This window comes from Stenella coeruleoalba (assembly GCF_951394435.1).
Source record: "Stenella coeruleoalba genome assembly, chromosome: 1".
In the NCBI taxonomy this organism is placed as follows: domain Eukaryota; kingdom Metazoa; phylum Chordata; class Mammalia; order Artiodactyla; family Delphinidae; genus Stenella; species Stenella coeruleoalba.
In genome coordinates, this window is record NC_137169.1 from 13,727,214 (window position 1) to 13,749,449 (window position 22,236).

At 54.0% G+C, this 22,236-nt stretch overlaps 1 protein-coding gene across 1 annotated transcript in view; it reads left to right on the plus strand.

Moving 5' to 3' along the window:
• IGSF21 (immunoglobin superfamily member 21) overlaps positions 1-22,236 on the plus strand; it is a gene marked incomplete at both ends in the record, with an annotated part of 243,056 nt that overhangs the window by 152,312 nt on the left and 68,508 nt on the right. The window contains one exon of the mRNA XM_079930265.1: positions 10,661-10,782. Coding sequence (XP_079786391.1) covers positions 10,661-10,782 — 122 coding nt within the window. The remainder of the gene's footprint in view (positions 1-10,660; positions 10,783-22,236) is intronic.

Here is a 22,236-nt window from a genome sequence, read left to right on the forward strand (position 1 = left end):
ACCTGCTTGCCCCTAGCTGTGTTGTCCACACTGCAGATAAAGGGATCTTTTTGACCCTGGTGGGAGCTGTCACTCCCCTGCTTGAAGCCTTCAGTGGCTCCCCATCTCCCTCTGACAAAATAATATCAATAATAATATCTACTACGTCATATCTACCGTGCTAAGCATTTTAGAACTAATAAAATAGCACACAATTATAGAGCCTTTACTGTATTCCAGGCTCTTTTCTAAGCAATTTATGTGGAAGAGCAAAAATCATCCTGCAGCCTATCACCTATGGGGTGGTAGTACTGTTATCCCCATTTTATAGATGAGAAAACTGAGGCAGGGAGATGTGAAGTGACTTGCCCAAGATCTTGAATTAGATTTGAACCTAGCATTCTGACTATCACTACCAAACCCAGACCCTTCACATGGGGTCCAGCTCCCATGGCCACACTCTGCATCCCAGCATCCCACAGAGCATCCCACAAAATCCATCTTGAAACTCCCCATCACTTTTCACCCATGCATGGCCTTTTCTCTTACTTTTGTCTGGCATCCTCTGTGTCTGGAGTGCCCTCCTGCATCCTCTTGTCTGCCCTGCAAACTCCTCTCCCTCCTCCAAGGCACAGCTCAGTGTACCCTCTTCTGTGGGTACTGCCTGAGCTCTCCCTGGCAGAGCTCTCTATTTGTCTGCCCTGTGCCACTTCCGTTCCATGCCGAGGAGCCCATGGCAGGCAAGCATGTGCTGCTGATGTTTCTTTCTGTGATTCCCCTGCCCTGCCCTTTCTAGGAGTTCCCTGATGGCCAGGACCTTGTCTGATACACCCTCTGTCCACAGGCCTGGCCGCCAGGAGGTGCTGAACCAATGAACAAACAAGTGAATGAATGAATGAATGAATGAATGAGAAGTGTAGTCACTTGGGTTCGAGGAATGAAGGCTGAGGGCAGGTATGTCAGGGAGACATAAGGTGGTTGAAAAAGTTCCTCCTTCCTCCTCCATCCCTGCCCCACTTCTTCCAGAACGTGGCAGGGGAGAGCTTTGGCCATACTGGGAAGAGCCCTGTCTTTGGGGTGACTACATGACCATGGGGCCCATCTCTAATGCTGGGAATCATTACCCGGAGGCATGGAACAGACAGCAGGGATTGGGGTGCCCTGACCCAAAGGCAGAGGACGGACAAGAACATCCCCGGTGCTGCATCTGTACAGCACTTGATGGTGAACCTTGGTTTCTGGGGTCCCAAGCATCAGTGGGATGTGGTGCAAAGAGGAGGTGCTTTGGAGCCAAGGATGTGGCTCCCAGCCCTGTCACCTCCTTCCTGTGTGGCCCTGGGCCTGTCTCTCCCCTCATGGAAGGCCTTGGTTTGGCCTTCTGTAACGTGCAGGTTCTAGATGGGACGGTCAAGGGTCCCTCCCACGCTGAGTGGCCGAGCCTCGCAGGCGCCAAGGGTACGGCACCTGGGAAAGCTGTGCAGAGGCCTTGGTTGGGGGGGAGTCCACGGGAGTTAGGGCAGTGTCTCTCCATTTTGATCCCCAACGCCTGCATTCAACTGACTCCATGCAGCTTGTTAAAAATCCCCAATCTGGACTCCACCCAAGACTCACTGCATTTGAACCTCTGGGATGGGCTTCCAGAGAAATTGACATTTTCAAATCCTACTCCCACCTGGCTAGGTGATTCTGCTGTGCACAGAAGTCTGAGTGTCTAGCATCTATCCAGGTCCTTCCAGTCTCCCCTGCTTCTTGCCTGCCAGCCCCTGCAGTGTGGGTTTTGGGGGGTACACAGGAGATGGCGAGGGAGGTCTCAGAGCATCCTGTGTCTGGTGGAGTCTGGGGGCTCAGGTGGTTGGGTCCTGACTGTGGTTTTGCATTTGACTGGTGGGAGCCTGCCCCGGGGGTGGACAGTGGCAAGAGGACAGCGTTGGCGTGATGGTGTCTCCCAGCCTGGCATTTCTCAGACACATGCCCCCCCACACCCACCCCAGCTGATGTCCCCTATCCCCCGGCCCAGAGCAGGGAACAGGGTGTGTAAACTGGGCTTACTCCGTGGGTACAGGCATCATTCACACACACACACGTGCACACACACCATGAATCCACAACTGACACACAACCTTGATTGTGCACACACACACACACGTGCACACACACAATCTTTCTTGTACACACACAAACCCTCATGTTCTTCCCTAAACATCTAGAACTACCCTAAATGTTCTCACCGTCGCTTTGCTTTACACACACACACACGCATCCTTATATGTAGCCTAGAGGCACGTGGATCTGTCCACTCGCCCTGCTGACAGATGTCCATCCCCGAAGCCCCTGGACACAGGCTTTCTTATTTGCACTCATGCGTAGCCACATGAGCTGGCCGCCAGCAGCCCCTGGGACCTCCTTGTGTTCACTCCCGTTGCACACGCACCTCCTCCTACTTGCATAGGCTCTGCGCACGTGTGTGCCCACAAAGCCAGCCGCCGCGTCTCTGCCTGCCATCCTTACCAGCCCCCGGGCCCCCGGGCCGCCCCACACCTCATCCCTGAGCTGCTGTCTGCCTTTGCACGGTAACCAGATGAGACAAGCAATTTATGACACCAGCTGTCTCTGTTAAAAACCGGATCTCACACACACACACGAGGGGAAGCCAATTACCCAGAGCCCAGCCCTGCCAGAAGCCACAAGGGAGATGGAGTGGGGGTGGAATGTGGCCACCCAGAGTGGTGAGTGGCACCTGACTTGAGGATTCCCAGCCCTCCCTGCTATCCCTGGGAATCCGGCGTCCTCCCCCGCCAGGGTCCAGGGGAGCCTGCCCTCTCCTCTCTGTGGCTGCTCCCCTGGCCCAGCTCCCGGGCCCAGGAGATGCAGAAGCAGACTCAGGGTGGAGAACAGGCGGTCAGGGAGTCTAGAGGAAGAGTGGTCCAGGGTCACCATGGCAACAAGGAAGGCAGGAACCCCGTGCCCCTCCTGCTGCTCAGTAAGCCAGGGGGAGGCTGCATCGCTGTCCCCTCTTCCTCTCCATTTTTATTCTCCTTGCTCCTCTCTGAGCAGGTGTCCTGCACCCTGCTGTGGTTTCCATCTGCCTAGAATACCTGCTCCCTTCCTGGCCTCAACCCAATACTTCATCCACTCTACTGCCTGGGCCACTTCCACTCTGGACCTCGGAATCAGACCCAGGTTCAAAATCTTCACTCCTCCACTGACAGACTGGGCAGCCTGAGTGAATGGCAGCCCTTCAGCGGCTTCAGTTTTTGCATCTATAGAAGGCATGTTCATTTCTGTACAAATATTGACGGACAGCCCCCTCTGTAGCCGGCTGTCCTGGGAGTGGTGGATACCACATTGAACACAGCAAAGTCGCAGCCCTCCTGGGCTTCAGGTTCTGCTGGAGGAGTTGGAAGACACCCATCTCAGACGTTTAAGTGAGATGATTATGTTTCTTCACCGTCTCACCTGCTGTGTCCATGGCTGCCCTCCTGGAATCAAACACACCTCATGAAAGGAACTCAATCAATAAGCGAATGCTTGAATGCACAAATGGCTCGAGCCCTGTGCTGAGGCTGACTCCAGCTAAGCCTTTCTCTAGCGCTAGTTGATCTCTGCACTGGGCCTCGGAGGGAGCTTTCTCAGCATAATTCCTGAGTGGTTGGATGGAGACACATCTAAGTAGACTTTAGAACATTCCTTCCTTCGCTGACTTGTTGATTCACGACACAAACGTACATTATAAGGACAGACTGTGTGCCAATTCCATGCTAGGCACTCGGGGTTGAGTGAGGTGGGGAAGAGACTTCTAGGTGACGATTGCATGGCAGAAGTTTTTAGATATGCTTATCACATTTTACAGGAAGCTTTCACATATATTTGGGTTTTTAAAAAGTGTTGCTAACCACTCTGGGGCATAGGTCCGATGAACACTTTGCAGATGAGGAAACCGAGACTCCAAGACTATCAGTGACTTGCTTGAGAACACAGAGCCAGGAAGTGACAGCCCCAAGGAGGAACTGAGCCTCTTCACACTTGGTCCAGCATTCTAGCCACCATGCATCACTTTCAGTGTCCCTTTCCCTACAGCTACAACTCTATAAGGCAGCCATGGCTCTTGCCCATTTTGCAAAATTAATTAATTAATTAATTTATGGCTGCGTTGGGTCTTCGTTGCTGCGTGCAGGCTTTCTCTAGTTGTGGCGAGCGGGGGCTACTCTTCGTTGTGGTGCGCAGGCTTCTCATTGCGGTGGCTTCTGTTGTTGCAGCGCGTGGGCTCCAGGTGCACGGGCTCAGTAGTTGCGGCACACGGGCTCAGTAGTTGTGGCACACGGGCTTAGTTGCTCCGCAGCATGTGGGATCTTCCCAGACCAGGGCTCCAACCCGTGTCCCCTGCATTGGCAGGCGGATTCCTAACCATTGTGCCACCAGGGAAGCCTGCTCTTGCCCATTTTAATAGCCTGGGAGCCGCCTGGAACCTGCCGGTGCTGGGATTTGAACCTGGGCTGGCCTGACTCTGGAGCCCAGGCGCCATGACTCCTCCATGTCTAATCAGTTCATTAAAAACCCTCCTTGCAAACCCTCCCTCTCACTGCCCAGCCACAGAAACCTCAGCTGTTCCATTTCCAGGAGATCAAATTCCTTCCCGGCTGGAGAGGAGTTGGGATGTTGTAGGCAGGCGATTTAAACAGCTCCAGCAAAGTACACCAGCAGTTTTCACTCTCTGCCACTATTACACTTTCCAGCCGCGGTGGGATTGGCCCACAAGTGGGATATCAAGTTTATTACAGCTATTTCCAACCTATAAATGGTTTTGTGGAACACAAAGAGAAGGAGGTTGGGGGTGGGGGAGCTGATTTTTACCCCCTTCTTTTTTTTTCTCTTCCGGGTGAGGGCACCCAGAGACATTGGGAGGAGGCTAGAGTTGGAGACTTATTTGTTTTTCAGATGGAAAACCCTGGTTGGCCCCCACAGGCTCTCACGCTGCTGGCAGGACTCAGTCCGTTTGCCACGCTTTGGTGGCTCCGCCTGAAAATCAACCCAGCCTGGCTGAAGCCAGATTTGCTGGTCGGGGACAGCCGGCGCCCTGGGACACGGTCGGGCAGGCTCGGGACCCGTGGGCAGCTGTTGAGCCTTGGCTGGGCAAACCGAGCGTGAATAAGTGTGGCCTCTAGGGCCAGCTGTTCTAGAATCAGAACCTTTGGGCATTCGGGGTAGAAATGGCCCTCAGAGGTCACCCTGCCCCACGTCTCTTCATTGAGCATTTAGGGCAAGTGAGGCCCGGAGAAGGGAGACGTGCAGAGAGATTTAGAACCCAGGTCTCCGTCCAGTGTAGTTGATCAGTCAGGGACTGGATACCGACCAGGGTTCTTGACCTCCCCAATAAATAGAAATTGATGAGAGGCCAGACAAGAAATTCAGGCAAGGCTTTATTGGGGCCCCTGCTGAAGCAGGGGGTAGCGAGAACAAGTGAGAGGTTCCCTTGCTCGCTTGCCGAGCTGGGGGGCAAGCTGGTTCCTTAGATGGGGTGAGGGTAGGGGTGTGTCCAGATAGGTGGCTTAGGTGTTCTGCCCCAGTGCCCTTGTGGTGTTTTGTGTGCAGGGGGCATGCGCAGTACACTGCTTTTGCCCTGACACCCAGTTTTTGCTCCCGGCTCTTCAGAAGTGGTAGATAGGTTTTTTTTTTGGTCTTTTTGTATCTTTTGGTCCAGAATTTACCCCAACTGTGCATGCATTCAGTTATTTTTAGTCCTATATAGTTTCTTTGTATTTGGTTGCTTGAGGAGAAACTTGTCTAGGTACAAGCACTGCAGCAAAGGGCCCCAGGTCCCAGCCTGTCTCAGAATGACCTCCGAGAAAAAATACCTCAGATCCGTGCTGGTTCCTTCTGGGGCATCACTGCACGGATGGTGCCTCCACCTTCCCCACTGGGCCTGGTCCTGTTGGGAAGCCCCATGAAACTGGGGCGTGGGCACAGAAGGCTGTTCTGGGGGCAGGTCTGTGTTGTAGGAACGGCTTCTCTTTTTCCTTGTGGTGCCCCAGCGCCTGGAATGTGGTAAGGGTTCAACTCACTCTAACAAATAGTTACTGAGTAAGAACCAGGTGCCCAGGGCACCTGGGCAGGGCAGATAAAGACCCTGCCCTCACAGAGCTTATGTTCTAGAAGTAGCTCACATTCAAGCCCTGTTGATTGACTCACTAAAAATCTGTTGAATGAATGAATGAGTGAATGAACACACAAGCACATCTCCCTCTGGGGAAGGGAAAACCCACACATCTTTGGCTCTCCAACATCACCTTGACTGCCCCCACTAGCTTTGTCATTCTCTGTCTGCCCTGATCTCCCGGTCCCAACCCACTATGGGCACCGCGGGACTGTCTTGGAGCCCCCGAGACTAGCCTGCCACCATGTCCTTGTTCTGAGCCTCCTCGAGCTCCCCCTTTGGGCTGATAGAATAATATAATAATTCAGCAAGTTCCTGGGCCTCTGCTTTCCCCACACACAACCCCCAGCCCTCCAGTTCTCAGTTGCCCACACTGGTTTCTGGCTCCTCCCACCCGCCTCCCTCCCCAGAAATGGACCCCCTTCTTTCATTTACTGATTTTTTGCATCCTCTGGCTTTTCAGCAAGAGATACTCTGCTCTCCAGAGCTGAAGAGTGAGAAGGGACACAGAAAAAGAGGTGGTTCAGAGAAGTGTTAGTATTCATAAAAATAGCTGTCTCCACTGAGCATTGACCACACGCTGGGTGACCTTTCCAAGCCTTGTCTCGTCTAATCCTCCCAAGAAGATAGGTTGAGTTGTCCCCATTTTACAGATGAGGAAACTGAGGCTTAGAAAGGTGAAATAGCTTGCTCAAAAGCACAAAGTAGTAACCAAAAATCAAGAATTCGACTGGGGTATGGGAAATCAGTATTGCTTCTTGCTCAAAAGCCTCCCATAGGCAGGGAGAAGCAGCTTGAGACTAGATACCCCCTGAAAAGGGCCCACCTCCTCCAGGAAGACTCCTGTGATCACACCCACCCCCCCAAAGGAATTCTTGGCTCCTCCATGAGCCTCAGATGACGCTTGGCAAATACCTGTTGCTACAGCCATGATCTCCCAGACTTTGGCCTCTCACTTAACTGTGGGTGGTGTTATCTCCCCCACCAGACTGTGAATAAGCTCATGATGGGCTGCAACGGTGTCTGAAATTCATTTCTTTCTCTCCGATGGGGACTAGAACTGTGCCTGTGTGTCTTAGGCCTGGCGACATGTTTCTAGAACTAAAGAGAAGGTGTCTTGCAGCATCTTCTCAGGCTTACACCATGCCCTCTGCCCACTGCCTGTGATTACCCCCACCCCCTCCCAGCCCCTGTCTTGAGGGGTTCAAACCTCCAAGAACTGCAGAATAACCTCCTTGCAAATAGCTACTTGCCTACTGGCCTGGGGCCTGAGAGTGAATTTGGAGTCTGTTACTTTCCTTTACCTTCCCTGAGGCTGAGGGAGGTCTGAGAGCCAGCTGCAGGGAGCTGGGACCGTGGATGCCTTGACTGGAAGGAGATCAGTGCTTGTCTCCGGCTGCCCGAGGCCAGTTTAACCACAGCAGCCAGACGCGGGCCCCAGAGAAAAAGATGTAAATAAAACCAAAGTAAAACTAGGTGCGTCCTTGAAACTCCCCTGTCCCTGGGCCTGAAACAGCGATTTACGATTCAGATAATTCTTCGGTGCTTTATCTGGGGTGTGTGGGTATGTATTGAGTACGTGTGGGGTGTGGGTGTATTTTCCCACTAATAAAAACCTCAGTCCCGGAGAATAAATTTGAGGAGACAGTTTTACTGACAGATTTTTTTTTCCTACTTTGTATAATAAAAAAAAAAAAAAAATGGAGTGAAATTTGAAATTGGGACGATAAGGGCTGCCGCATTTTAGGAGGAGATAAAAAAGCAGTACCTGAAGGGAGGCGAGGCTGCAAGTCAAACAGGCAGGATGCCTTCCACTTTTACGACTTTAGGAGAAGATTACTCAAACCTCCGCCGGGCTTCTGGCATCCTGCCTCCTGATGAGGCAGCCGCTGAGTGTAGAGAGAGAGGCCCTGAGAGGCGCTTAGCTCATCCTCAGCCCTTTCAGCCTAGTGGCTGGGATGTGAACCCTGGTCTGGGACCCAGAGCTCTGCCAAGAGCCCCGTTGTGGGACCTCGGATGAATCACTTTGCCTCGCCAAGCCTCAGTTTCTTCATCTGCAAAATGGGAGATTACTGTCTATTCTGCTCTATACAAAGAGATGTGCTTCAAGCAGATTTCTCAGCCTTGGTGTTGTTGACATTTGGGGCCAGAGAATTCTTTGGGGGCCTGTGCATCGTAGGATGGTCATAGCATCCCTGGCCTTTGCCTGGTAGATACGAGGACCACGTCTTGCCCCTGAGTTGTGACAACCAAAACTGGCTCCCGACATTGTCAAATGTCCCCGTGAGGAGGAGGGGGCAAAATTGTCCCCCAGTTCAGGGGCCTGGTTTACAGGTACTTTGCTCTTCTTCCTCAGGCTTCCTCCATTCTCATCATCCCCTGTTTGGGAAACCGGTGAGAGGCAATGTGAGAGGACCAGAGGATGAGATGTCTTGCCTTCTGACGGCACCCACGCACAGTCAGAAAAGCGCAAAACCCTCAGGGAGGGAACGAGTGAAGTGTGTGAGCGGTGCATGAGCCTGCTGGAGACACAGAGGTGTGAGCTCGGCAAGGAGATGCCGTGTAGTGGGAAGTCCCACCACTGATCCCTCTCAGGGTCCTGGAGCTGGTGAATGTTGTCATCACTCTAACCCTCACCAGCCGGGGCTCCCTGGGGACCCCGGGACTAATAGAGGTCTCCTACGCATGGCACACAGCTGGCGCTCAATAAATGCTGGCTGGATCGCACTCAATCTGTGTTCCCTAAACCAGCAGCACTACCACCTTGGCCAGACAGATGTGGTCCAAGTCAGCTGGGGTCCAGATGTGCCCAAAGGAGGCCAGCTGCCCCGGGGCCAGTCCTCCCAAGAAGGTGGCAGACCCACCTCCAGGGCCGCCTTTGCTGGGCTGGGGAAGCACCTTTCGGCATCTCGAGCCCTCCCCCAAGCCCCTTGGAGAAACCCCATCCCAGCATCTCCCCCCTCCCCCAAGCCCCTTGGAGAAACCCCATCCCAGCATCTCCCCCCTCCCCCAAGCCCCTTAGAGAAACCCCACCCCCAGCCCCCTCTCCTGCCTGCAGCACACAGCCACAGGGAGTTAATTCCACTTCTTCAGGAAGCGGAGGCCTCCCTGTTGCAGGCTGTTAGCGAGGCTGCAACTCCATAATAGAGTTGCTGAGACAAGCGGAAAACTGCAGCGGAGTAAACAGATAAATAATTGAAGCAGTGACAACACATACCTTGCTGCTTTGTGGAGTAACACTTTCATTAGCGGGAGGCAGCACAGCAGCGGGGATGGGGATGCGGACAGGCGGCAGGTGGGATTAGGGCACACTTTGGTCTGGCTTTTAATCAGCTGTGAACAGCTGGGCACCTGTGCAGCCTTTGTCTTCCAGCGTGGGCTTTATTACCACCTCCTGAGAGCCCCTGCCTTCTCGGGGCCTCCTTCATATTCCTATGTGAAACGGGGACTTCCTGACACCCCTCCTGGCCTGTCCCAAGGGCAGCCAGAGGCAGGCAAGTCCCCCACACTGTCCTCTTCTCTCCATCGCTGGTGTCAGTAGACTCGGTTCTCCCTAGCCACCCCAGGTTCCCCTGTCTCCAGACAAGTCCCTTCAATCTCTTCTAAAGCCAGAGGGAGCTTGTAAATAGAATCTGAAACTCTGCACCTCCTTGGCCTTTGGGGGAGTTGAGTTCCTTTGCCCATCAGGCGCTCCCTGATGTGGCTCCCATTTCACTCCTCGGAGTCTACTCTCTTCACTTCCTCTCTGCCCCAGGCACTCTGAACACAGTCTCCTTTCACTGAGCACAGATGCTTCTTTCCCACCCCAGGGCCTTTGCTCCTGCTGTCCCTTCTGCCTAGAAAGCACTCCCTCCATTTACTAGGCTGGTTCCTACTCTTCCTTCAGAAGACAACTTATGCACTGCTTCCTGCAGGAAGCGCTCCATGATTACCCTATCCCCAGGATGGGACCTCCCCCTCCTCTGGGCTCCCTAGCTATTCTGGTCTTCTCCCGTGAAGAATTTATTGGAAACCATTGCAGTTTAGCTTGTTTGAATCCGTATGAGATCTTGGTACAGGTGCCTGCCCTTGGCCCCATTTCTTCTCTCTTTCTATCCAGCCTGCTCCCCCATTCCCTCTCTCCTTGGGTGGGGTTGGCTTTGGCACTCTGGCTGACTCTGCAAAACACATTCACACTCTCTGGCCCTGTCTGCGGCTCCCCAGGGTTTGCTTGTCGTTTTTGCAAGGCCAAGTGGGATGCAGAAGTGGGACCACCTGGTGCATCGGTAAGGGCCAGAAGAAGAGGCAGCCCTACTCCTCCTTAGCTGTAGGACCTCAGGAGGCACTTGACTTCAGAGCCTCAGCCTGCACATCAGTGATGTGGGGATGACCGGGAGGATAATAGTGATGGTTGTGACATCTCCCCCGAGAGGCTTCTCCTGGGGCTGCCTGCATCTCCCCAGCATCCCGGGAGCCCACTCACCGCCTGGAGGAAACGGGTGGCAGGGCTGGCTGAGCACTCACCTGTGACTCCTCTGTGCTCTGTTGCAGGTGACGGATGGCGGCACCATCAAGCAGAAGATCTTTACTTTCGACGCCATGTTCTCCACCAACTTCTCCCACATGGAGAACTACCGCAAGCGAGAGGACCTGGTGTACCAGTCCACCGTGAGGTGAGGGCTGGGTGGTGTCCGGGGGGCCACTTCTCTAGCCCTTTCATGTTTATCCCACACGCAGTGCTCTTGGAGTGGGGAGGGGGGGTCTCAGGATCACCCTCCATGGGCTTGGAAGGCAGAGCTGGGGCTGTGCTGCAGAAGGGGGACCCATTCCCAAGGGGAATCCTCCCCTGGAGGGAAGAAGCAGGAAGGGGTCAAGTTGCAGCTCTGCCACATGGAGCAGACCCTTTATGTCGGCCTCTCCAGATGGCTCCTCCAACAGTCCCGCAAAGTGGGTTTTCCAAACCCCTTTCCAGGTGAGGACACTGAGGTCCAGAGAGGGTGAGCAATATGCCGAAAGTCACACAGCCAGAAATGCCAGAGGTGGGATGTAAACCAGCTCTACCCGGTTCAGAAGCCTGTGGAATACGTCCTATTGTTCCCCACGGGCTCTAAACCTGGGAAGGAAAACAGACCCTAAACAACCGGACCCTAGGTTCAAAGCAGCAACAGGGTGGGGAGGGAAGAGCCCTTGGGGATGGAGACACTTCATATTTCTACGCCTACCCCTTTCCTAGAAGACTTTAAGGTAGCGGATCCCCTTCTAGGCCCTGCTGTGTTCTAGGCGTGTGGGCACCCATGGCCCCACTCCCCTCCCACCCACTGCCTGAAAGGCCCCAATCCTATTTTATTGCTCTGACCCTTTACACTTGATGGGTGCTGTTCCCTTTGGCCACCTGGTAAACTCCTCATCAGCCTTCAGAACCCAATCGAGCAGGTCCTCCTGTGGGACACCTTCTTTAGACAGCCCGCCACCCCAGCAGAACCGACCTCCCCCAAAGCCAATGTCTGCGGCTCCTCCAGAACACACGCACACACACACACACACACACACACACACACACGTGCACACACATACCCACACACCCACACCCACACACCCACACACGCATGCACACACACACACACGTGCACGCACACACACACATGCACACACACACACACACACACGCGCGTGCATGCTTTTTCACATGACACAGCCAAATGCTTTGCCTGGTGGCCAGGCAGAAAGTGGCAGTCTGCTCCGAAGCTAGAGGACAACCTGGCTACACCAGGCACGCAGGGAGAGGCTGCAGGAGACAAGCTGGCTCGCGCTGTGCTTCGTGGGTGCCTGCCGCGTCCCCGCTTATGCCTTACCCCTGACCCGCCAGGAGGATAAGGCCCCACTCTCCACACACAGGTTGGTCCTTCTCTCTGTGACCATGAGCACCAGGACAGAATGGGTGCTCCCCCTTCACCTTGCACCCTCAGCTCTCAACACGAGGCCTGACACACAGTAGGTACACAATAAAATTTGCAAATTGAGTGGATGACCCTGGGCACCCTCCTTGGCCCTTTGGGTGTCAGTTTCCCTGTGGATAAAAGTAGAAAATGGGACAAGAAGATCGCAAAGGGTAAATCCAGCCCTGCATGGGGAATCTGGCCGGTGGTCCTTCCATGCCCACTTTGGTGAGAACGGAAGGTGGGTGTCTCCCCTGGAGGACCTTTCTGGGTGCTCCTGTCTCTGGGCTTTGTGTTAGGAGCTCAGACCCAGCGTTTGTTGGGGGAATCTTGTGAGAATGTGGATGTGAAGGGCTCCAAAGAGGTGTACAAATGGCCACACAGATACCTTCATCCATCTATTTATGATTTCTCCTACACCCGCTTCCCAAAATGATTTGGGGTGCCTTAAAGCACACCTAAGATCCACCAGTTACCATCAAAATGAACAAAAGGTAAAAACTCATTTTGGAGAAGCAAATAGCTATCCTGGAGCCACAGCTGATTTTGCACAGGTGGACATTTAGATCACCTCCAGCTTCCCAGAAACCCGTCTCCGCCTGCCACACCTCTGCCTGGTTACCAAGGTCTCTGGGAAGCAACAGCTCCCCACATACCATCATTTTCAGTCCCCCACCCGCGGCTGCAGGTATGGTCTCCAGGGTGTTTCCTTGGTTCTGACCCCCACCATCTCATGTAACCAGAGCACAGCCCTGGTACGCAAAGACCTGGTTCAAAGCCCAGCTCAGCTACTTCCTGCTGAGTTACCTTGGACCATAAGGACCTTGACCTCTCTCTGCCTTGGTGTCCTCACCTGTAAAGCAGGCTTAATATGATTGGCTTAAACAACCGTTGTGGGGTTTGATGAGACTTACGTCTGATGGCTTGAGTTCTAATCCTGGCTCCTCCACCCCCTTGCTTTAGCGTAATCTTGGGTTGGTAACTCTGTGCCTGAGTTTCCCAGTCTCTAAAAGGGAATGACAACAGGACGAAGCTCACTGCAACCTCGTGAGTTGAGTTAATAATTTGCGTAAAGTGCAGCCGTAGTTGCTGAGTGGTGCACGCTCTTCTTGCCTAGAAAAGCCCTCCTTTCCTCATCATAAAAAAAAAGCCCTCACCTTTCCCCAAATCTCACAAAACCCTCCCTGTGCACTCTTTCTCTTGATCCTCACTAACAACACCGGGAATGCAGGCAGGTATTATTATTATTATCATTAATTTCTGTAGTCCTGATTTGACAGATGGGGTCAAAGTTCAGCAAGGTCAAGGGACTTGCCCAAGGGTCCCCTGCTATAACAACATCAACTTGGTTGGACCTCAACCCACCTCATCCCACCCCTCCACCACACTGCCTTTCTCATTTTACAGTTGAGGAAACCGAGGCTCAGAGAGGGAAAGAGACTAGTCCAAGGTCACACAGCAGCTCAATTGTGGCCAGTGCTCTCTTCTTCCCCAGCCTTCTCCTGGAACCTTGGTTACAATGGGGGGCGGGTCTCCCAGGCAGAGAGCAGCAGGGCAGGGGGGCCTCAAGGAAGCCACAGAAGAAGGGAAGGAAGGAGCAGGCCCTCTTGGAGAGTCTGATCCTGTCACGGAGAGTTGCAGCCGCAGGAGCAGCTGTGCTGGCTGGCTGAGGCTGCTTCTGAGGCTGCAGGGCTTCGTTAGGGCTGGTGAGGGGTGTGGGACTCCATTTACATATAAATGAAGATGTTTACAAATTAATGCATCTCATCTAGAGAGAGTCCCAGCTCCGCAGCTGTCTGGGCCGCTTCCTCTTCAGCTGGGGAAAGTGGGAAGAGAATGAGACTGAGAAGATTACCAAGAGTTGGCAGAGAGCAATTTTCTGGGCAGCCAGGGGAGCCTTAGGGAATCCCAGAGCTTTTCCTCCCACTGGTGGGGTTCCCGGAGGGATGGGAGTCAGGTGGGGTGACAGGGCTTCTGTCCCCAGGTTGGGGGGTGCAGGTGTAGGGCCCCAGTTCATGACCTCTTGGGCAGGTCACTGCCCCTCTGCACACCCCAAAGATTCCATCGATCAAATGCCTTCCTAGTTCTGAGCCTCAGAGCCCAGAGCTCCCAGTTTGGAATTGACAATAATTTATTCCTTCAAAGGATATTTAACTGAGCACCTACTAGGAGCCTGGTATGATGCAGGTGCCGGGGATCCAGTGGGGAACAAGAAAGACGGGGCTTTATACTCTCGTGGGGGAGACAGAGAGGAAACGAGGGAAGCAAGACGTCAATAAATTTTTCATGACACATTCCACAAAGATCTGGGTCCGATGGTGATCACGTAACGAGGGGCGAGCAGCTTGCAGTGCCAGGAGGACTAAGATGCTGGGGTGGCAGGCAGAGCCTCCCAGGAAGGTGGCCCTGGGCTGAGACCTGTGGGCTGGGAAGGAGCCATCCATGGCGGGGACAAGGCAGGTGTGGCAGACGTCGGAGCCCAAGTGCCAGGGAGTTGATGTCTGGGAGCAGCCTCGGCCAATGACTGCTGGGAGGTGTTAGATGAAACCCCAGTCCCCTCGTCCCTCCAGTGGGGCAACTCAGATGTGTCTTCTCCACTGTCCACGAGTTCCCCAGCGGGACTGAATAACCTCCAGGATGTACCTGTGTTGACTTCCCTCCCGCTCAATCCCCACTCCCTTTCCAGCTGCCTGGGATACCCTCCTAAATAAGCCAGCGGCTCCCAATAGATTCCTTGTCTCAGGTTCTGTTTCTCAGGGGCCCCTAAGTGGGGACATAGGATATTAGTAACAGTCCCACCTGCGGGCATCCTGCACATCTGCTATCCTCTACCCCTGCCCTCTCAGGCCCTGCCTCAGGCCCCGTTCACCTGTTCCATCAGGCCGGGCATAAGTGGACCAGATGCATGGACCCCCCCTCACTGAGGGGAAGATTGTGTGGGCAAAACTCATTAATCCCTGCAGAATGTGGCCATCCCCAAATGGCAGCTGTGACCTCCTTGGAGGTCAGGGTGAATCACAGCGAGCCTTCACCAGCCCCTGCTCCCCCCACCACACCTTGTGCCTTCTGTTTCCCGAAGTCCGCTGCAGTCCATGCCCCATCGCATCAGCCCAGGGTGTCCCTAGGAACACCAAGCAGGCTTCACTGGCCCTCATTTGGCGGTGAGGGAAATCTAGACTCAAGGGTTCAAGAGTGCGCCCCTCCCACGCCTTGCCCACCTCTCTTTGCCGAGGTCCTGCTTATCCTTTCAGGTTCAGCTTAAATGTTGCTTCCTCCAGGAAGCCCGCCCTGACTGCCCAGACTGGGCCAGGCACCCCAGTGCCCTTCCCCTCCCATACTCACTGCCCTGACACCGGGTATTCAAAGTGCCTCCTGCACTTGACCGGAAGCCCCACGAGGATGGGGATTGGGGGTGATGTCTTCACTGCCATCTCTCCAGCCACCCAGCCCAGCACCCCCTGCCCAGTGTGGACAATTTGTAGATAATTGTGGAGTGGATGAGTTAGTGGTAGAAGGCGTGGTGGATGTCTTTCACTGACGCTCTCACGGCTGCGGGATAAACTTTGGAAGAAGGAATTCAGGACTCCTCACCTTCCCCCAACCCGGGCATCATTTATTTATCACAAAGGAATGGAGCAATTGCTGTATGTCAGGGACGGTGCTGGTGATAAAATGGTGAACGAGACATAATCAGACCTGCTCTGGTGAGTCTTACGATGCAGGGGGTGAGAAGAGACAGACTATAAAAAAAATGTGTTTGAAAGAATACGGAAAAATATCTTCAGTAGGTGATGAAGGAAATAAGGGAATGTGATGGAGATGATGAGAGTCGTGGAGTATGTGTGGCGGCGGTGGGGGGAAGGGGGAGCGTGCTAGGAGGTTTCTTATAGGAGACATCTGAGCAGGGATCTATAGGATAAAAGAAGCCTGACAGACCAGGCTGGAGGTAGGGAGGGCATTCCAGTACATTCTTTGCACAGCAAGTGCAAAGATCCTGAGGTGAGAAGCAGCTTGGCGTGATCTAGGAGCTGCCAGAGGGCAAGCGTGGCCAGAGTTCAGGGAGCAAGGAAACAAGTTGGCTTTTATTCTCAACGTCCTGGAAGCCACTGAAGGTTGGGGTCTGACGTGTTGTGTTGTAAAGCTCACCCCGGTTGCCAAGCGGAGCATGGCTTGGAGGGGTCAGGAAAGGAAGACAAAGCTTTCCTCAGAGGGGTCTGGGGAGGGAGAGAGAGGTCTCTTCATAGGTCTCAGGACTTAGATTCCAAACCTGAGTGAAGCTGGGAGAGGGAGCTGGCCCACTGCTTCGGGCTGGCAGGGGCCAGGAGGCAAAGGTGAGGGCTGATTGCCGCGCGCTGTGAACATGTGACCAGGCTCCATTTCCCCCCACCCCCCTGCCCCCAAACCTGCAGGAGGCTGAGAACAGCTGGGAGGGTGGGGGATGGGGCAGAGCCTGGGGGCTTCGTGGAGAATGTGAGTGCACAGTTACACCTTCCTAATTCATATTTATCAGAGGAGGGAGCTGTGGGAGAAATCAAGTAAATGAAAGAAGAGCCTGGCGGATTGAGGACACGGAAAGACATGCCACTCCCTTTATTACTTTGAGATGCACCCGTTCGTGTCGTCTCTTGATAGCTCGTATCGAGTGTTTGCTGCATTCAGGGCACAGAGCTGGGGGGCGGGGGGCACAGTGCCCAGAGGTGGGCAAGACGCAGCCCCTGCCGCCGTGGAGCTTAAAGCCTTCTCCCTCTTCCCCCACCCCACCAGCCCATAAGCTCCTCCGAGGCTCTGCTCTATCGTTTTCATCTCAGTGACCTCAGAACCTACTTGGCATTTAGAGAGGAGCTATAAATATTTGTGGGATGAAAGGAAAGAGGAGATAAAACATGGAGATAAATAGCTAACAATTCAGGTAATCAAGTGATGGCTACCATGGGGAAGATTCAGATGTAATGCAATGATGAATCAGAGATGGAGAGCCCGGGCAAATCGTGGAGAAGGTGGCATTTGAAGTGGCCCTAGAAGCATAAGTAGGTTTTAGACAAAGAGGAGCCTGGGAGCGGATACTGCAGGTAGCGGACACGGTGTGTGCAAAGGCACGGAGGCAGGTAGGGACGTGCTGAAGTAGTAGCAAGGCTGCTCCAGGTAGGCAGACGGAGGTTTCAAAGTCACAGCTCTCTGGAATCTGTTCCAGAGGAAAAATGGGGTTGGTTTTAAAATAGACATATTCACTGTTGGGTCCAAAGATCAGAGAGGGGTTTGTTTCCCTTTGAAATGTTCCGTGTCCCTTCTGCAGTGTCAGCTGTTAGCGGGCAGGGCAAACTCCTTCTCCACCGTTGGTACACAAAAACGTGCCCTCTGACCCTTGTTGGTTTGCAAGTGTGAATTCCACAGCTCACCTCTTCGCACGGTATAGTGGACCATACATCTTCTGTCTCCAGAACGTACATAACCCATGCTGCTTGCACAGGACATGGTCCTTCATTTATTCATTTATTTGAGAACTCAGCAAACACACACTGGACACCTACTATGTGCCCAGCTGGTGCTGGGTGCTGGGAGAGTGGACGAGCTCAGACCCTGCTCATAGGGAACTATCAAGGTTACACCCAGTACTTGACCTACTGTAAACCCACTCCTCTCTCTCCCACCCAAGAAGCGAATGAGCCAGTGATGTTGTAAGGATACCCGTGAGCCCTTTCAGCACTTTGCTCATAACAGCTGCCTCTGAGTAGCATCAGAATTGAACACCCCAGGTCTCCAACCCCAAGTGGCAGCTGGGTCCCCAAATCAAAACCAGGGATTGTTTTAGGAGTCGGGGCTGCAGTCTGCCTCCCAGGAAGTTTTCAGCTGAGTGCTCCCCTCACAGCCCACCGCGCCCTAAAGGAGAGGCTGCCAGTTATACCACCTGAGCACGAGCTACCCTCCGTGGTGTCTACACCACAAGCCAATCAGTGCACCACCTGCATTAGGGTCACCTTGGGAGTTGCTTAAAAATATCAATTCCTGGGCCCCACCAAGACGGAATTTGATTCAAGCATCCTGGAGCAAGGCCTGGGGAAGCAGTCTTTTAAAAAAGTCTTCCAGGTAAAGATGTTGGCAGCGAGATTTGGAAAACTCTGCTGCACAGCGCACCTCCCATCAGCTCCGATGTGCAGATGGGGGCAAAGGATTCAACGGGAAGCTGCAAGGCACAGATAATTCTCGTTGCTGCCGGTAGCCGGTGGGCGGCAGACGATGTCCTAAGGTACCCGGGGGCCAGACTCGTTTGGGTTAAAGATGACCAAACAGCTGGACCAGCCAGTGACCTGTAGTCCAGGGCGACCTCACAGGCACCAGCGATTTCAGGAGCCTGGGCCGTCCCCACACCAAACACCACGAGCTCTCAGCAGATGGAGTAATAACAGTATGCTGGGCCCGGTGCTAAGCTTCTCGGGAAGTGGGGCCTTAACTGGGGGGCAGGGGGCTCAGGAGCAAGACGTTCTTTCCACAGCCCCCTGGGATTTTCCCCAAAGGTGGAGTGTACCCACACTTTCTGAGCCAGAAGTTTCACTGGACCCCATCCCCAGCCTCCCACCCCCAGAACATCCATTAGGGAAGAGTTCCTGGACCCACCCTCTGTGTCGGGCCTGCAGGAAGTGCTCTGCAGAGACGCCTGCTCTCAGCTGTCCCTCTTGGGTCTTGTCTCTTAGAACTGGACCCTCCCTTCTTCATCTCTAGGTCCTCAGTGCCTGACACAGGGCCTGGGATGGAAGCCCAGGCCCTCAGTAAAGGTTTCTTGAATCAATAGGCTGACAGCCTATCCAGATATGGAATGGTCATTTCAAACAGTCAGCAAAGCTTTTTTCCATCCATCATCGGTTTAACCTGAGCAACCATCTCGTGGAGTGCAGATCTCAAACTCATTGAATCCTGTTATATAGATGATGACATGAAAGCACAGAGAGGTACAGTCACTTGTCCAAGGTCACACAGCTTGCACATGGGGCAACTTGCGTTCATACCCAAGCCGTGGCGTTCAAACAGCCACTGGAGTCATATGGGGTCTCTGGGCCATCGGGGGCAGGCTCTTCCAACAAGCAGTCATGAGTGACCACCCCGTGCCAGGACCTCTGCCAGGCGCTGGAGACTCAAGTGACTTAGTGAAGGTACGTGACCTTGTGTCTTCATCCCGACATGCCCCCGCATGAGCGCATGTGCACCCGCACACACACACAGTGGATCTGTGGCCCCCCATGCTTGATGCCTCCAGATAGGAAGCTGCCAGAGTTAGTCACCACCTTAAAAATAGACACTGCCTGGCAGTTCCAGGCCCCTGGACTCCCTGGCCAAGGAGACCAAGTGATGTCCAATTCTGGCCCTAGAAATGCTACTCCCAGGTCTCCTTGTCTGCCTCCGCTGGTGGCGTCAATTCCATTTACCTGCTGAGAAATCCATTGAGGCAAACATGCTTCCACTGCTCTGCCTAAGTCCTCACTGAGCACGACGGAGTCCCCTGTCCCCCCACTTTCCACCTGCCCCTGCTGCCCCCTCCTCTCGCTTCCTCAACCCCCTGGTGTTAACATCTTAGTTTCCGCTTCTCTCCTCCAGCAGTCGCCTGTCCTTCTTTACCGTTTTGAAGCCCAGCAGTGGGTCCAGGCCCCGTCCTCCCCGACCCTGTTGCCTCCGTGTGAATCAATGCTACCGACGGTCCTCCAGGAGAACCCTGTGCATTGCATTCAGCTCTTCTCATGCCAGGTCGCAATTTTTCACTCACACAAATCTGCCCCCACCCAGGCCATGAGCAGCCCAGGTGGGCCAGTACCGGCGGCACAGGCTGGAACTCAGTACCCTCCCGAAGGACCACCAGGTCCTGGTGCGTCCTGCCTCCCTTCACGTCCCACTGGTAAATGTGGACCTTCTTCTACTTTTGCCCCTTGAATTTCAGTTTTTCCTATGGTGTCCCTTTCTCAGTGTGATCTTCACCTTTCCTGCATTTCCCCCTCCCCACGCAGGGGCTTTGCCCTCCTGTTCTGTGCACACAGACATACACGTGCACGCACACACACAGGCACGATGCTTTTCATTTCCTCTCCCTGCACATGCTTGCATCTCTTGGCTTGGAGTCTTGGCTGCTGTCCCAGCAGCACAGACCCTGGGTCCCGAGGCTCCAAGTGGGTCCCCATTCCGCACTGGGGGTGGGATCCTGGGTACTTCTCTGTGGTTGGGTCTTGGGTTAGTGGAGACCTTAGACACAGTGACTGAGATGTGTGTACTCTGCTGAGTCCACAGCTGGCACAGAGCAGCACACTGCACCCACCCACCCCCATTCTGCATTTGTCCCCAGGCCCGCTAGGAGTCTACTGGGACTCCCAGAACGCACCCTTCTCACCAGTTTCTTCCCAGGGGAGGGAAGTGCTTGCAAAGCTGTCTGCCGCCCTCTGGTGATACCCTGGGGTATTGCAACTAGGGAGCCCTCTGCCTGTGCCCCCTCGATCACCAAGGATGTCTTGTCCCTCAAGAGTAGGGACCTTCCTCTCTTCATCTCTAGGACCTCAGTGTCCAGCACAAGGTCTCAGTAGAGATCTCTTAAACTGATGAGCTGACAGATTATCCAAATGTAGGATTATTATTTCAAACTGTCAGCAAAACTTTCCCACCCATCATTTGCTTAAACCCTATGGAGTGTAGATCTCAGGCCCTATTTATGGGGACCAAGCTCAGCACAGAGAGAGGAAGTGACCATCACAAGAGCTGGGAGAGCTTCCCCATCACACAGAACTTGCCTCCTCTGGGAGCCTCCCCCGTGAATGCGGCTGAGCCCCTATGCCGGTGGGGTGGGGTGGGGAGGGAGCTCTGGCGGTTTGCCTTTTACCAGGGGCCTTTCGGAGACAATGTCTTCACCCAGAATCAACCCCGAGGAACTGCAAGCCCAGTGTCAGGCGGCACCCTCGGTGGGGGGGGGTGGAATGAAGTTCTGATGACAGGTCCCGTGCACCACGGTCAGGACTTGCCCTAATTATTCACTCGTTGTTTAAAAAGTGTTTCTTAACTGAAGACCTCGGGGGACAAGGGTGAGCAAGGGAGACAAGAACCCTGTCCCCACGGAGCTGATATTCCTGGGGTTGTGCTGGCAACACAGGGAGAGGACGGGGGCTCTCTGAGGCCTGGATGGCAAGATGAAACAGCCACGTAAAGTCCGGGGAATGAGCATCCCGGCAGAGGAGGAAGCAAGGGCCTGGGATGGGAGCAAGCTCCACGTGACAAGAAAGAGCAGAAACAAGCCCAGAGAGGCTGGGGAATCGACAGGCCCCGCGAGGATTGTGGGAGATGAGGGGAGGAGTCAGCAGAGGCCAGATCTCAGGGTGCAGGCCTCTTGAACGATTCCATACCCAGGAATCGCTTATTACAATACAGATTCTCATCCCGTGGGTCTGGGGGAGGGCCCCAGGGCCTATGCCTCCAGTCATCCCCCAGGTGAGGCCAATGCCGTCCTCCATGGTCCACATCAGAAACGTCCGGGAGCTTTACACACTCCTGATGCCCAGGCCAAGCCCCGCTGGTTAAGTTAGAACTTTGTGGGCAAGGGTGTGGGGACTCGGACATCAGTTTTTCAAAGTCACCAAGGTGATTCCAATACGCAGGCAAGTTTGAGAACCGCTGTTGGAGATCATTCTGGGTCTTTAGAGAGAGTTTGAATTGTACTCTAGGGGTGATGTGGAGCCATCGAGGTCGATCTTGTTTCTATGTGTGTGTTGTTAAAAGACCCACCTTAGCTATTGGAGAGGTTGTGAAAGTGAAGGCAGAGGGACCAGGGAGGAGAGGCGGCTAGGGTGGAGGGAGGGGGAGGGAAGTGATGGGAGAAGAATTTGGAAGCAGAGCGGGCAGGACTCACGGATGGACTGGATCTTTGCTTCCCCCACGAGAGTGATGCTCTAGCCAGAGCCCTGAGACCTGAGAACTCACGACAATGCCAACGCCAGCGTTTATCCAGCTCTTAAGCCCTGCGGGAAGTGCTTTAACACATTGACTCATAAATCCTTGCACTGTCGGGGTTATTACTACCCCCATTGGTAGGTGAAAAGATGAAGCTCAGAGAGGTTAAGTGACTTGCCCAAGGTCACACAGCCGGCAGGTGGCCGAGCCAGGATTCAAACCCACCAGCTATGGGAGAGGTCAGAGGCAGAATACAGGCTCACAGCCACTGCTATGTAA